Source organism: Vipera berus (genome assembly GCF_964194415.1).
Source record: "Vipera berus genome assembly, chromosome: 2".
Classification (NCBI taxonomy): domain Eukaryota; kingdom Metazoa; phylum Chordata; class Lepidosauria; order Squamata; family Viperidae; genus Vipera; species Vipera berus.
Window position 1 is genome coordinate 73,066,406 of NC_138203.1, and position 15,975 is coordinate 73,082,380.

At 37.2% G+C, this 15,975-nt stretch overlaps 1 protein-coding gene across 1 annotated transcript in view; it reads right to left on the reverse strand.

Moving 5' to 3' along the window:
- Positions 1–15,975, reverse strand: part of RFX3 (regulatory factor X3) — a 178,244-nt gene that overhangs the window by 90,239 nt on the left and 72,030 nt on the right. The window contains exon 2 of the mRNA XM_081315879.1: positions 1,836–1,960. Coding sequence (XP_081172005.1) covers positions 1,836–1,952 — 117 coding nt within the window. The 5' untranslated portion in view covers positions 1,953–1,960. The remainder of the gene's footprint in view (positions 1–1,835; positions 1,961–15,975) is intronic.

The following is a 15,975-nucleotide window of genomic DNA, read 5'->3' on the forward strand; positions in this document are numbered from 1 at the left end:
TGCTTTCAAAATAGACATTTTCAAAACCATTTTGCTAATGGAGAATTTTGTAAGCTTGCACTCTCTTCTTCCTATGATTACCAAATCTACAAAACAGCCAATTTTCAGCCATGTTTTAGAGTCAACTAAACAATACGTTTAGTTAGTTTAGCAAAAAAAACACCAATATGTTCTCCTCTCACTTACTGAGGCTACTTTAGTCACATGAGCAAATGATATCATAATGGGAAATAAAAAAGCAAAAAAGAAGTGCTGAGAACTGATCATCAGGAAACTGGAAGTGGGTATGTATAATATTGGGAAATGCTCACTTACTTCAAAAGTAAGCTAACAAGAAGTACATGTTTACACCTAAGCAAAACAGAGTGACTATGATTCTCATTAGAGCTGGAACAGGTGTTATTCATTCTTCCTATGCACATTAATGTCCATTCCCTTCTAAGATATCAAAGTGAAGCAACAGCTCAACAACAGCACTCTTTTTCATTCAAACAGAAAAATGCAAAATATATGTTAATATGATAAAAACAAAGCCTCTCAAATACTGTTTCATTAGTCATTATTTTCACTGTCATTTGCAGAAGAAAAGAATACTAAAACAAAGAATGTGTTAGTGTAAAATCTGTTGTTTCAAAAGAACAAATGGAGCATTAATTTATACATGCTGATGTTATATTTGTCAACAAAAACAAAAGTAGATAAACACATCCACTACAAAAACAAAAGCCATCTTGAGTAATTAAGCACTTTACATTTTTTTCCAATAAAATGTATTTCTAAAAGAAGACAAAGCAGTGTCAGATTCATTCAGATTTATAAAGACAGCATCTGAAATATGCTTTTATTGCAGCACTTTTAAATGAGTCATGCCAAATTGGAAATATATGTAATAGATGAAATTCATCTGAAATGCTTATGTTAATCACCACAGAAATCATGAAAGCACTGTTAGCTTAGGATAAACTTATAATTACATATATGACTGAGGCTAGCTTATGTAATTATATGTGCTTAAATATAATTGTAAACAAAACAATCTCTTTGGTGCATTCTTGTATTTATTTCAAAATGCTGTTCTTATCAAAAAGAACAATTTATAGTCTATTTTTTTCACGCATAAGCAATCTATGCTTAAAATTTCCAAAAGGACTTTCTTTTCCTGATAGCCTCAGCTAGTTTCCCTAAAAAACAAAGATGGGCTTATGTTAGGAATATATTTAACCTTCTCTCCCATGTCATTTCCCTGACATTAACCCAAACGCACCTTATAAGCACTCAGAGATGCTGATAGCTTTCAGAAGTAAAGAACCAAAACATAAACTATATTAGAATATTTTCTTCATTTAGAAATAACTTTATTCATATACTAATTACGTATCAATATCCCATGTCTAACTTCCTGGTTTATAGAACTATTCTGTCAAGTGCAGTAGCCATTGTGCCTATTATCTTCCCCAATTTCCCTAGGAAAATGACTAATTGCAATCCCTAATGTCAAAAAGGTGGACAAAATAATTTGGCAACTGTAATGAGGACCTATACGGACAGTATTAGACTACAAAACCTGGATTACTCTAAACTAAATCATGAATGTATTCTTATACCTGAGTAGCTTCATACATGCTGGCAGAAATATAATCATTCTGGACTGTAGCGATAAGCAGTTTGAATCAAGAACAAGGTGGACAGCTGCTGTCCTGAATAATATATAACAAAGTAATTTAAACTCCGCAATACTGAAACAGCAGAACCCTTTTCAAAAAAACCTATATAGGAGAGTGAATTGGCACTGCACAAAAAGTTCATTTTTTTTCCCAAAGACAACAAACACCTACCTGTTGTTGCACTGGTAACTGCTGCACCACCTGGGTAGGTACAGCTGCTTGGCTAGCTACGGAAGTCTGCAAAGTAACCGTCGAACCTGTATCCGACCCAGTCTCTGATGTCTGCATTCTTGTTTCTGTATAAGAGGTAAACATATACTCGTTAAAATGTGCACGCCTTTTATGGTTTATTTTTTGCTTTGTTTTTTATGACTATGTCATCTCTTTAAACTGCCTTTCTCCTACCAAGCTCGACCGATCACAAAAATCTAAGCAGGACTGGAACTGGCTAAGATAGTTGTTGTTTTGGTGGGGAAATAATCAGAAAATGCCAGTTTGTAGATAGATTGGGAAACAAAGAAAACAGCTTTCTGGAAAAGAAGGCAAAGATTTGCTCTAGTTTGGTCTAGTGGTTAAAGCACCAGGCTAGAAGCCCAGAGGATTGTGAGTTCCAGTCCTGCCTTAGCCGTGAAAGCTGGTGAGTAACAACTCACCTCACAGAGTTCTTGTTGAGAGGAGGAAGGAGCATTTACCTTCACTGCCTTGAGTTACTACCCCAATTGAGCGCAAAATTTATGTTGCTAAGTGAGAAATCTGCTAAGTGAGTTTTGTCCCATTTTACCATTTTTCTTGCCACATTTGTTAAATGAATCACTGCAGTTGTTAAATTAGTAACATGGTTGTTAAGGGAATCTGGACTCCCCATTGATTTTGCTTGTTAAAAGGTTGCAAAAGGTAATCACATGATCCTGGGACACTGCAATAATCAGAAATATGAACCAACTGCCAAGCATCTGAATGTAAATCATGTGATTATGGAGATGCTGCAATGGTCGTAAGTGTGAATAATGGTCATAAGTCACTTTTTTCAGTGCCATTAATGGTTATTAAATGAAGACTCCCTGTACTTATAAAGTAATAAAGGCAATAAGTAAGTAAAATCTACACCAGCACATAAAATCAGTAGCTCAACCGAAAAGAGGTTTTATTTTACCCACAGAACAGAAGTGGATAAAATTATGGCTATTTGAATATTGATGAATTACAACTTCCAGCAACCCTCGTTGGGATGCTAGGAATTGTGTCAGTAACATTTGGCTGGTCAGAAATTTGCCATATTTGCCATTCATGGAATGCTTCATTTAAAAAAAACCTGTATCAAACAATATTCTATGTTTAAAAAATCCAGAAACAATATTTTGCTGTTGTTCATTTTTATTTAATTTCTTCCTCATACAGTTATGATTTGGTCATTTCTGCTTGACTGGGACCAGTGATAATTAAAATTATCAACAGAAGATCAATTATGTACATTCATTATTTTCCCTTTCAAATTCCACTATTCAATGTTATTTGCTTCCTTGTTCCTATAGCCTGGTTGGTATGTTACCTTGGGACTATTTTTCCCTCCCACTCCAAGGAGCTCTCTATTTACTACTTAGCTGGCTGGGCACAAAACATGGATGCTACATACATACTACATACAGTACATCCCGTCATCACCTTGGTTTTTGATGAAATTTTTTTTGATGAAAATTTGAATGGAAATGTGTGTGTTTGTGTGTGTGTGTGTGTGTGTGTGTGTGTGTGTGTGTGTTTTAAAGGAGTATGGAAGAAAACACATAAAATACTAAAATATTTGCAGAAAAATAATCCAAATATATGGATTTAATTAAAGAAAAAGCTGAAGAAGGGAACATGGCTGCGGGATATTTCCATTCAAATTTTTCTTTGCATTTCTTCCTTCTTTACCATTCCACTAGAAATAACATAATACGGTCCAGATTTTTCCACAGGCACATCACATATGGATGTGTGTGTGTTTGTGTGTGTGTGTATGTGTGTGTGTGTGTGTGTGTCTCCTTATATCCTTTCCCTCATAGCATACGTTTTGTCCAGATTGTGTTCTGCTTGCAAACAAGAACTCTCATTAAGAAAGGTGGTAGTGTATGTCTGTGTTTTGTTATCCCTATTGTAACACTTAATATTAATATTTACGTTCCTTTTAAAAAAAGATCTTTATAATACAAATCCCTGCACTGCTTGCGCTTCTGTTTGAGAGACCTTAAACCCATGGTGGCGAACCTATGGCACGCATGCCACAGGTAGCACGCAGAGCCCTGTCTGTGGGCATAGGCGCCATCGCCCCAGTCCTAGGCCTTCAGCTGGGTTTTATAAAACCTTTTTGCTTTAGGCCTCCGCCGCCGTGTGCAAAAAAAAAAGTTTCAATCAATCAATTTCAACTTCTCACGGGAAAAAAAAAGATCTCGCAAAGTTGGAATTGATTGAACTTTTTAGTCCCACCCAGTCTGCCGTTACCACCGTAGCCATGCCCACCCAATGGGCCATGCCTACCCAATTGGCCACAACCACCCAATGGGCTACACCCACCCAATGGGCCACGCCCACCCAGCACCCGACGATACATAAGTGGGTTTTGGGTTGCAGTTTGGGCACTCGGTCTCTAAAAAGTTCGCCATCACTGCCTTAAACCATTCAAGAGGAATTGGGAGCTGGAGACAGATACAAGATGGTTACAGTTCAGACACAGTGAAAAGGAATTCGTGAAGATATAGCTAGGATTTAAGGACAATATAGTAATAGAGCAATTCTGCATGTGATCTCTCAGAAGAAAAACATTTGGCTTTCGCTAGCTAAGTATAAGTAAGCATAGCTTAAAATACTAAATCACTGAAAAATAAAGACAAGTTTTTGAAAGGAACACGATGTATATAAATAATAGCAATAAACACAGATAATTTTATAGTTCGAGAAAGAAAATGAATCATAACTAAGACACCCAGTGTCTCAAAAATTATTAGTGACTGAATTTATACAAACAATTTTAACCTATTTCCAAAATCTGAATGATGCCTAAACTTAATTCATATCCATCTGTCTCCATCTATTTAAACAATTTTTAATCTTTTACCCAAGCTAGCTTTTATCTTATATACAGTCTATAGTGTTGTTTTTTTTGTACTGTGTGAAACATTGTTAAATTGAAGCATACCCAATATTTTGCTGATGAAATGCTTTGAAGTAATTGTTAATTTAGTATCTTTAAAATGCTCTTTTTAAGGGGTATTTGTTCGCACAATGAAGGCAGTTAGATTAATCTATTCTGAACAGCTAAACAATCTTCCCTGCTGTTTAAATAATCACCTTGTCTGTATGTTAACAAACTGTATGTGACTGCAAGAGAGACAAGCTGAATTTCAATCTGACTAACTTTGCCTATTACAATTGTCAGGTGTGTCACGAGCCACAGATGCTTATCTGACAAAAGACCTTTGCATTCTGGCTAATTAAGCTGTTAGACACACCCGCACTTGTTGTGGGTCTGGGCTACAGATGTAGCCCTAGATCATGCGTGTCAAACTCGCCGCGTCATGTGACGTGTCGTGACATATCACAACTCTTTTTGTATTGCTGGAGCTGTGGTGGGCGCAGCTTCCGTATGATGCAACTGGCCCATGGGCCGGCAGTTTGACAACCCTGCCCTAGATGAATGAATATAGATACAGCATAGTTTGAAAGAAAGTTGAAAGAAAATTGTATTAACTTAACTGCTGATCATGACAAGATTAGCATTCGTTCAAATTAAACAAAAGTATTTCAATGCTCATCTTTTTTAACAAATGTGGTAAAAACACACAACATTATTGGAAAAACACTTTCAAGATGATTTAATAAACTCAAGAAGTACAGTAGAAATCCTTTTGTCTTCTATTCTTTATGTACTGTACCAGAATGGTTTAGTTAATAATGGATCTGATGCATCCATTTCATAGCAAATCACATGTTACAAATATGGCATCTTAATAGTAAACTAGCTTTAGCATGCATTTTTATCATCACTGCTGTTCTAAATACTAAAATTTGTGAAATCTCACTAGCTATTCTAAATAATTTTAATTCAGTACAGATTTTAATTCAGTACAGAAAACAAAGGCCTGTAATTTTTATTCAAATGTACTATTTTTTCTCCGCAGAAAGTAAAAACATATCTGCCTAAAAAATTAAAATAACTTGATTAGTCACATGGAAGCAAGGAAGCTTAGTTATAAAAGTAGATGTAATATATAAGAAATTTCAAATTACTATCATTTTCCAAAACGTTGTAAGAATGTTTAGTTTCAACTATAGATGATCAAAGCGTAATAGAGAACTATAGCTGGGTCACCTGTTGGCATAATTGGTAGACCTGGAGCGGATCTGATATGATAGAAAAGGAATATAGCAAAATGTAATCCCAAAGTGTCAGTGCAGTACTGAATGTTACCCACATTATTAAATACTTTGTGCTACATTCCTGTTCTATGAAAAAAATGTGAGCCAGTTAATACTGAAGTCTGCCAATAAAAAGCTTTATAAGCACAGGGGAATTTCATAAAGGTAAAAAGAAGAGACTAGATTTGCACTGAAAAAAATTCCTTGTAATCTTTTGTATTTCATGAACTATAAAAATAATCTCTACCCAACCCACACAAACACCAAACAACATCAGTTCGATTGGAGCAACACTAAAATCATTGGCTGTGCTACCACCCGCCACACTCGTGAGTTCATCGAAGCCTGGCACTCCACAAGCAATTCCATCGATACATCGACCTACAATCAGCCTATGAACCACTCATAATCCAAATCAACCACACAGCCAGCTAGAGACAGCACCAACCCTTGACCCCCTCCCACCAGTTCACCTCCCAATGACCCTGACCTGATGTAACCTCCCTATCACAAGGCCCCTCACAAGCTTCTCATTGATGACTCCTACCTGACCCATCACAAGACCCTCACTTGACACACCCACACCTGAAGCCCTTATAAACAGAACACTGACATCCCCTAAACTCTGCTGAAGATGTTACCTAGCCTGGTAACGAAACGTTCGGAAACCAACCCACAAGCTCAGAGAACGAACCTTCACCCTCATCCTACACCTGAGCTATAGATATTTGCCACTACTGCAAACTATAAAAATATTTACAGGATACATTGTCTAGAAGTGTCTAATGATACATGTAAATAATTAAAAAAACATTGGTGGTTGATGTTTGGCTACGTTTCTGTGACCACTGTGTGAAAATTGCTACTACTTGTGACAGTCACAAAAATTGTAAAAATGATTTTTGTTGTCTCTCATGTGGCTAATGTCATTGCATTCAGTTTTTCCAATGGCTGCTTGTTATTTTCTCACCAAAAGTATTATCTAAGGTAGTCAAGAAACATGCATTAAATAGGTTGACAAATTTGGCTAATCATATATTAATCATTTAATGCAAATATAATATTCCTGTCACCATGTACTGTATATCTTTCTGACTTCTTATGCAGCATCTTTAGCTATTTTGTTAAATTGTTAGCAGGAAAGCATCACGTTAAGTTTCATCCTTATTGGAATGAAATATTTAATGTTAGACACAGTTTGCCAGATGTTATCCTTTGGGGTTCAAACCCTCTACTGCAGGGGTGTCAATCTTGCAACATCATGTGACGTGTCACAATGTATCGTGACTTTTTTTCCCATTGCTGGCAATGGGGTGGGCGCGGTTTGACCATGACATATCTGGCCTGCGGGCCAGCAGTTTGACACTCCTGCTCTACTGAGACTTCAACAAATAGACCTTCGCACTGTAACTGAGTACATCATACACAGTTACACACTATCTGGATCCTAGCATTCAACAGCTGCAGGAATGAATACTGTGTTTCCCCGAAAATAAGACTTAGCAGGAAAATAAGCCCTAGCATGATTTTTCAGGATGCTCGTAATACAAGCACTACCCTGAAAATAAGCCCCAGTTAAGTTCGTCAGCCAGACGGATGCATTTAGTAGCGTATCCCCCCGAAAATAAGATCTAACTGGAAAATAAGCCCGAATGTATCTTTTGGAGCAAAAATTAATATAAAACCCGGTCTGATTTTCGGGGAAACACGGGTATATTAAAAGCATTAGCAAAATGGTATATACAGTCAAGCTCCCTTAAGCTCTCAGAACAGAGAGTATATTATAAGAGGCATGATAATATGTCATACCTCTTATGTGGGAGATGAAACTATAGCCCCCTCCTCATATAACAAGATGAGGCTGGAGCAAGCGGGAACTCCATCCTTCAGAGAATTGTAGAATTACTAAATTTAGTGTTATTTTTCTATAGATTTGGGGATCTAAAACCTTAGAGCTTGATAACTACATCTCATTCCCAATACGGTTACTTGTACTAAGAGGGCACCCAGGCCCAAGGAAGTCTTGCTATTTTAATTTCTATTTAGTTACTGCACAACTAAGCATTTCTCTTCCTGTTTAACTGTGGTGTCTTGGACTTTAATCTGGACTCCAGACATTGCAATCTGGTTGACCAAACGTACGTGCTTCCGATGGAGCAAGTCAGATTTAAATCCAGTAATCAACATTTGATGAAATGCGTAGTCCTGCACCAATTGGTAGAGGAATATTTTACTTGCCTTTGAGATGCTCTTTGTGTTACATTAATTTACCTGAAGGTGGCATTTGATTCAATGCAATGGATAAATTCAGCAGCTTCCATACTAGATGGAAGTTTTGATGATGAATCACAAAGTTATACTAAAATACCTACATGTAGGTTAAGTGTGCTATTCTTGGAGATTTGTCTGACTGGTCCTCATTCAAAAAGGCATTAAATAAGGCAGCATACTTGATCTGTTGCTATTTAATCTACATCAGGGCTTTTCAACCACTGGTACGGGTACCACCTGTGGTACATTGGCACCTGGCAGGTGGTACGCGACCATCCTAGAAAAGTGGTAGCAGGGGAGGGGAATGAGCTGAACTGGTGGCAGCACCGCACAAGCCTGAGTGAGAGATGGCTGGAGCTGCAGGGTTGCCAGGGCTCAGCAGAAGCGCCAGGATCAGTGCTTCTACGGGGCTGTCAGGGCTCAGTGGAAGCACCAGGCTCCAGCTGGAGCTCGGCGCTGATCCTGGTGCTTCTGAGTCCGGAGAAGCGCCAATCAGCTGGAATGTTGCAGCATCTCCAGGGTCTTCTGATTTACATTCAGATGCTTGGCAACTGATCCATATTTATGATGGTCGCAGTGTCCCAGGGTCATGTGAAGTGACCAAAACCTGCTGCAACCACCCAGCAGACAGGGGGAATAAAAACCAGACGTCCCCCCACCCTACCCCCACTGCCAATCCTCAACAGAAATGCTCACAACAATGAAAACCTCGGACAGGAGGAAGAGTGCCGCTGGGTAGGCAGGCAGGCGTCTTGCTTGGCTGTGGCTTGGGGGGGACTTTTTTCAATGCCATTGTAACTTCAAACAGTCACTGAGAGAACTGTTGTAAGTCGAGGACTACCTGTACTTCGTCACTTTTTTCCTTTTTTGGGGGGGTCATCGTTTTTGACACCTTGCTAGGCGACTGGTGGTACTCGGATGTTGCCATATCCTAAAAGTGGTACAATGGGTGAAAAGGTTGAAAAACCCTGATCTACATCAATTCCATAAAATAATTTCCATCCTCCACTGATGACTTGTTCCATTTAGAGGCCACCTGGCTTCAAAATGAATTTTGGTGGCTTACATGAAAATAAGAACAAAGGAGAATAAAAAAAAGGAAAACATTGAAGAAATATTGTGTGTCCAAGCAAACCCATTTCTTCTAACGAACACAAGGTTCTGCACTCTAACCAAAAGCTGGAAGTGTTATCCCATATCTATTTTTCATGTGCTGATGATGTGGTTATTTTATGTTTGATTCAAATGGACTAAAGGTAAAGGTTCCCCCGCACATGCGTGCTAGTCGTTTCCGACTCTAGGGGCAGATGCTCATCTCCGTTTCAAAGCCGAAGAGCCAGCGCTTATCCGAGGACGTCTCCGTGGTCATGTGGCCGGCATGACTAGACGCCAAAGACACACGGAACGCTGTTACCTTCCCACCGTAGTGGTCCCTATTTTTCTACTTGCATTTTTACGTGCTTTCGAACTGCTAGGTTGGCAGAAGCTGGGACTAGTAACAGGCACTCACTCTTTTACACGGCACTCGGGATTCGACCCGGACTAAGGCAACCACTAATAGCATGCTGTAGCAAACACAAACTGGACACTAATTATACTAAAAGTAAAGTCACTGTGGTTATCAAGAAATATAGTAATTGTAAATATAATTGCATGATAAGTAATATCAGCATCGCATAAAGGACTGCAAAAATATTTAGCAGTCATTTTCCAATCTTCCTGGAGAAAAAAAGGAAAAGCAACACCAAATCAAAACCAAGAAAGTAAGAATAGGAAGATGATAAGGAAAGAGAAAAGAAATACATAGAAGTGATTTCCAACTTTTATCACAAATATAAACAAATTTACTGCCTCTTCACCCTAAGGTTACAAGCATTTCTTTATTCCATATCCATATCTATACACAAATCCATAAAACATTTTTTCAGTCCAGATAAAGGATTGCCAGAAATAACATATCTTGTTTAAACTTTGATTAAATAAATCACTTTATACTCCTTCCTTTTATGTCTAATTATGTTACTCTTTATTGCATTCAAATATTGTTGTTTATTTCTTCTTTGTCCCATCACACAGAGTTCTTCAAAACTTTTGTAAATCCAATAGGAGAAAATGATCCGGGTCACTCTCTTAGTTTGTCATTTGTTTTTCTCTTTAAAATTTTAAAGTCTCAGCCAATTTCCTTTGATAGAGCCATCGAAATATCCTTTTCTAACTCAATTCTCTTGGCCTGTAAAGTGTAAATCCATTTTAATACCATCTCTATCTTGTCAGATAAAATTTGTTCTACATCTATAATTTCTTTAATAATATCTTTTGGACATCGTCTATCTATACAAGGAGACATCATTACTGACATTGTTGGTATTCTGGCTAGTGTTTTCTGATTTCATTCTTCAGTATTTTGATTTTGCAACATTTTTGCAGATTTATAAATCCTCTATCTAAAAAGTTAGTCCCCTCTAGTATCCAGTTTTTAAAATCATTAAATTGCTTCTTTGTTTTGTCTTGTAAAAAATAAAACAAAATCTATTTCCTGGAAAAGCTGATTGTTCTTTATAATTAATTTCAAAATCTTATTGGAAAAATGTCAACATTCCAATTTTATCTGGACCTTTAGTCCATTTATAACTTTCTAAAAATCAAAGTTTCAGATGGTTTAAATTCTCAAGCTTATGATTACATTTTTCTCTGATTTAGGTTTAAAGGCCAGTTCAGCCAGCATTTTCAGACGTGATGGTCTGAAGATCTCTAATAGCTTAAAAGTTATTAATGAGCAAATTCCAAAAGCGATTAGAAAATGAGATTTGCAAAACTTCAAAAGTCTTTGTGGTTGTGAGCAAGATGGCTAACTCAGTTGTCTTCCAGCACTCAAACCTACAGTCCTGCAGTCTCCTGGAGAGAAGCAACTGTGTGAGCACCGTGGCCAATCTCCCATCTCCCCTTATCCAGAGAGGTTCCAAGGAACAGGTCTCCTCTCCAGTTTCTTGATCTTTGCCACTGTCATCAGCTCTGCTTTTGCAGAGCCGTTTTCAGTTTGCTCTACTTACCCTCACTTCTCTGGAGTCAACCCATTCTAGAATTGATTCCTTATTATATTTGTTGTGTAGGTACCTTCTTCATTGAAATATAAAATGCATTTCTCTACTACTCTGATGGCAGTACTGTGACTATTACATGTAATAATACCTAGTTGATCAAAAGAATCAACTTCAGATCCATGTTGGTCCAGTCACATATAACTGACAAAATCAAAGGAAGGCTAAATAATAGTAAATAAAGTAAATACTAATACAAATCCATGCTATTATGGCTGTGGGCATCAAAGGGCCTAGGTTTTGCCTATTTCTCTCACTTTCATCTCTGTTTGGACACACAGTTTTCTTCAACTGAAGATTAAGATAAACCTGTGGGGTCCTTAGCTCTCTCTGGGCTTATTATTTACTTGCAGAAGTTTCATTACTTAACTAGGCTGTTTACCTAATGAAGGAACCACGAAGAAACACCCCACCAACACTGGCACAAGTATTAAAACAGAAAGCAAACGCTAGACCTTTCTACCACTGATATTACCTAGTTTTCATTACCTAGTTTTAGGTAATGAAAAGTCTACAAAAAAACAACTAAACTCAGAGAGCACCAAAGATCTCACAGTTCAACCCTGAGCTACAGATACTATCTTCTATTGGTATATAGCCATCTTTAGACAATGAGAAACTGGAAGACTACAATTTAACTTCTTCCTCCTCTAGTTATGCAGACAAAATACTAATGTCATTACTTGTTCACCATGTGACATATTTTTATTGTATTACTCCTCTGGTACCAAAAAAACTTTATAGGATGATTCACGAAACAGCATTTGTTTTAATAGTACCATTACAGCTTACAGATATTCTCTTTATCTCATTCATTGAAAAGTGCCAAAACCTTTTATGTCATGTCATGTTTCCAGCTGATGGGAACACTTATGAAACCATTTGGCTTTCTGCTCTGCTTATCTCCAGACAGATGCCAACACGTATGATATGTTAAGCAAAGGTTGCAGGAGGATTTTGTAAAATGTTCCAAGGTAATGGCTATTTAAATGTACCAGCCACTCGGCTGGAGATTACATCTGATAAGTGAATTCACATCAGTGGTACCATCTGGAGAAGTTTTTTTTCACAGGCAAAAAAAAAATACGACATTTTTTCACACCCTTAAGGTTCAAGCAGTAGCCGTTATTCAAGTATTAGAAAAATAACTTTAAGGCTCATATGCTGGACCACTTTTAAAAACTCAGCATTGCTACTAATTGGGAATGAAAGTTTCACTGTCATGTTCTCATCTGTAGCACAAAGCAAAGGCTCTTTTGAGGCCCTCCATAATTTTTAGAAAGGGAATCAACCCTTTAAAAAATAGTCACCAAGATAACATGGTGAATGGATTATGGGGAAGATAGAGATCAATACAGTTACTGTACTAATATTTAAGTAAGGAATCAAATGAATTTCTTTCAAATAACTTAAAATAAATTGTAAACAAATTCCTTTGACATAATAACTTATCTATAGGCTATTAGTCCTGATGAATTTTTTTTTAGGGCTAGACTCTAAGCTTGCCTCAGATCCATCTTTTCACCTACATTTGCAAATTCCATCTCTACTCAGTTTCCCTCTTCCTCAGCAATATAAACTTGAGAGGAAATGCCTTATGTTTTACCTTAGTAAATTTTTCAGTTACTCATACCTAAAGGAAAAAAAAAATCAATAATGTTCTACTGCATACTATTTTATGTCTTTGTGGAGCATTGGGAATGAAGTTTTTATACGTTACGTGCTTCACTGTGCCCTCTAATGATTGTAAAAGCGTATATACAATTTCCTTGAAGAGTTGGGCAACCCTGTGGAAGTGGTATAACAGCATCTTCTTCCAGGACATTTTACTGTATTCCATTTCTACCCACCAGCTTTGGAATTTCCAAAGTAATCTTTAGAAATTATTGGTACAGTAATCTTGCAATCAGAGACTTTTCTTTCCAGAGTCACATTCCCCCTATAATAATCTGTTGAAAGCTACAGATTGGTCTGTGGTTGCCTGATATTAGAATCAAAATTGGGCAGAGCTATACAGAAGATACAGCCATTAATTGCTTTAATATATTATTTTTTTTAATTTTTATGAATCCCTTTTCATCCAGCCTCCCACAAATCCCAATTCTCTAAGCTACTAAAGAGAGCAATCACCATTATTAGAGGATTTAATTGACAAAGTATATTTGAACTCAATTCTATTGCCTTCATAAACGATATTACTATCAACTGAACGTGGCATTTTTGCCCAGTTATTTATTGTTTTCCCATTTCGCCTACATGACCTGCAATTTCGTAAAAGTCTCCAAAACATTTGGCTCTGCTTAGCTTGTCCAGGTCAACCATGTGCCATATTGCCAGCCTGATCAGATGCAGAACATTTTAAAATTAGGTAGAGGATTCGCGGTAGAAATAATTTCCAAGTTGCCCCTATTGGCTACAAACCCCTCAAGATAACTAGAAATCTTTTAAAAGTAAGAATGTGTCAATGTTTCATCATCTCCTATTGTATAGTATGCTAAACAAAACTGAGACACTTAGTTCCACAGAAATATAGAAATTTACATCAGTTGGCTATAGTCAATTCCCAATGAAAGTTACTGACACATCATTTTTGCAATATACTTTGAGAAATAAACAAAGAATAGAATTTATCCACAAAGGATTTTATAATACAAGTAACCCTCAACTTTAACACAGCCAGTTGTTAAATTAGTAACATAGTTGTTAAGTGAATCTGGGTTCCCTATTGACACTGCTTGTCAGAAGGTCGCAAAAAATGATCACATGACACCAGGACACTGCAACCTTCATAAATATAAACCAGTTGCCCAGTGGCTGAATTTTAATCACATGACCATGGGGAAGTTACAACAGTCGTAAGTGTGAAAAATGGTCATAAGCACTTTTTTCAGGACTACTGTATCTTTAATTCCTTTAATACATCTTATTCAATCCCTTAATGTCCTGAACACTTAATATAAAAACAATATTCGTTCTGTTCAAATTTTAAATGAATCAATATCTTTAAATTAGATTTAAAATTGATCAACTGGTTTAAAACACTGTATGCAGAAATAGCAATAGCGCTTAGACTTATATACCGCTTCACAATGCTTTACAGCCCTCTCTAAGTAATTTACATAGTCAGCCTATTGCCCCCAACAATTTGGGTCCTCATTTTACCGACCTCAGAAGGATGGAAGGCTGAGTCAACCTTGAGCTGGTGAAGATTGAACTGCTGGCAGTGGAATGCAGTGTCAGCCTGCAATACGACATTCTAACCACTGCACCACCATGGCCATGTGTCTAACTATTCAGAAGCAAAAAGTGAAATGTCAGAAACTGTTGCTCAGCACTTTCCATTGCTAATAACTTAAGTAATATGCTAATAAAAGGGAATTGCCAGAAAATATTCGAACAGAATTTTTGCAGGCCCAAAGCAAAAGCTTCCATAGTCATCTTGAAACAAACCACCAGATGGACTCAATTTTAAACTAATATGAGAGCTGTTTACATTTACCTGAGTAGCACCTGGCTGATCTTATCTGAATTGTACAGGGTTGTCCCTGGTAAATTTTTGAGTGGGAGATGATCAGGTATTACTAAGAGCTATGACCTAGATTTAAAAAGAAAAAGAAAAACAGAAGCAAACCATATCCATATCCTTTTTGCCATTATTACTATACCCAGAATTTCAGCTTGACTCATAGGGTACTGTACTTTAAGACAATTTACCTGAGGAAAAAATCCTTAAAATTACGGTACTCTTCTAATTTAACTGGAAATTGTTGTATGAGTTTTGTTGTTCTTATTCAGTGCTTCCTTTTGAGAAATATAATTGTAGCAAATGTTAAACTTACTTGCAGGAGATTTTTATTCTACCTTCTTTATAGTTATGATCAGTGCTTTTTTTGTAAAAGAAAAAGGTGCCGGAACTCACACATGTCATACAACCTTGGTATAAGAGCCTTGGTGGAGCAGTGGGCTAATGCCTCCTTAAGTAACACCAGCTGCCTGCAATTAGTGCAGGTTCGCGTCCCACCAGGCTCAAGGTTGACTCAGCCTTCCATCCTTCCGAGGTAGGTAAAATGAGGACCCAGATTGTTGGGGGCAATAAGCTGACTTTGTAATAATGCCGCTTGGGTGTGTGTGTGTGAAAGCCCTAACAAGCAGGCATATACATAGAATGAAGGCTACTGCTAAGCTTGTAAGCCGCCCTGAGTCTTCGGAGAAGGGCGGGATATAAATGTAATAAAAATAAAATTAAAATAAAATAAATAAAACCTGCCTTGCCTACCCTACAAGGTTCCATCCAAAAAAGGTGCCGAAACTCCGTTCTGAGCGTTCTATGACAAAAAAAGCCCTGGTTATGATAAAAACCAAACTGATTAGAACAGAACTATTGTTTATAACAGCACACTATATGAATAACAGAAGGTCAAAAGTTCTTTACAGTATTTAAGTCAGAAATTCTACCATAAAATAAAAATATAAATCTTTCCACCAGATGGCAGGAAAGAGGCAGCAGAAAAAATAGCAAAACTACATGGGGTATCAGACAGTCCTATGGC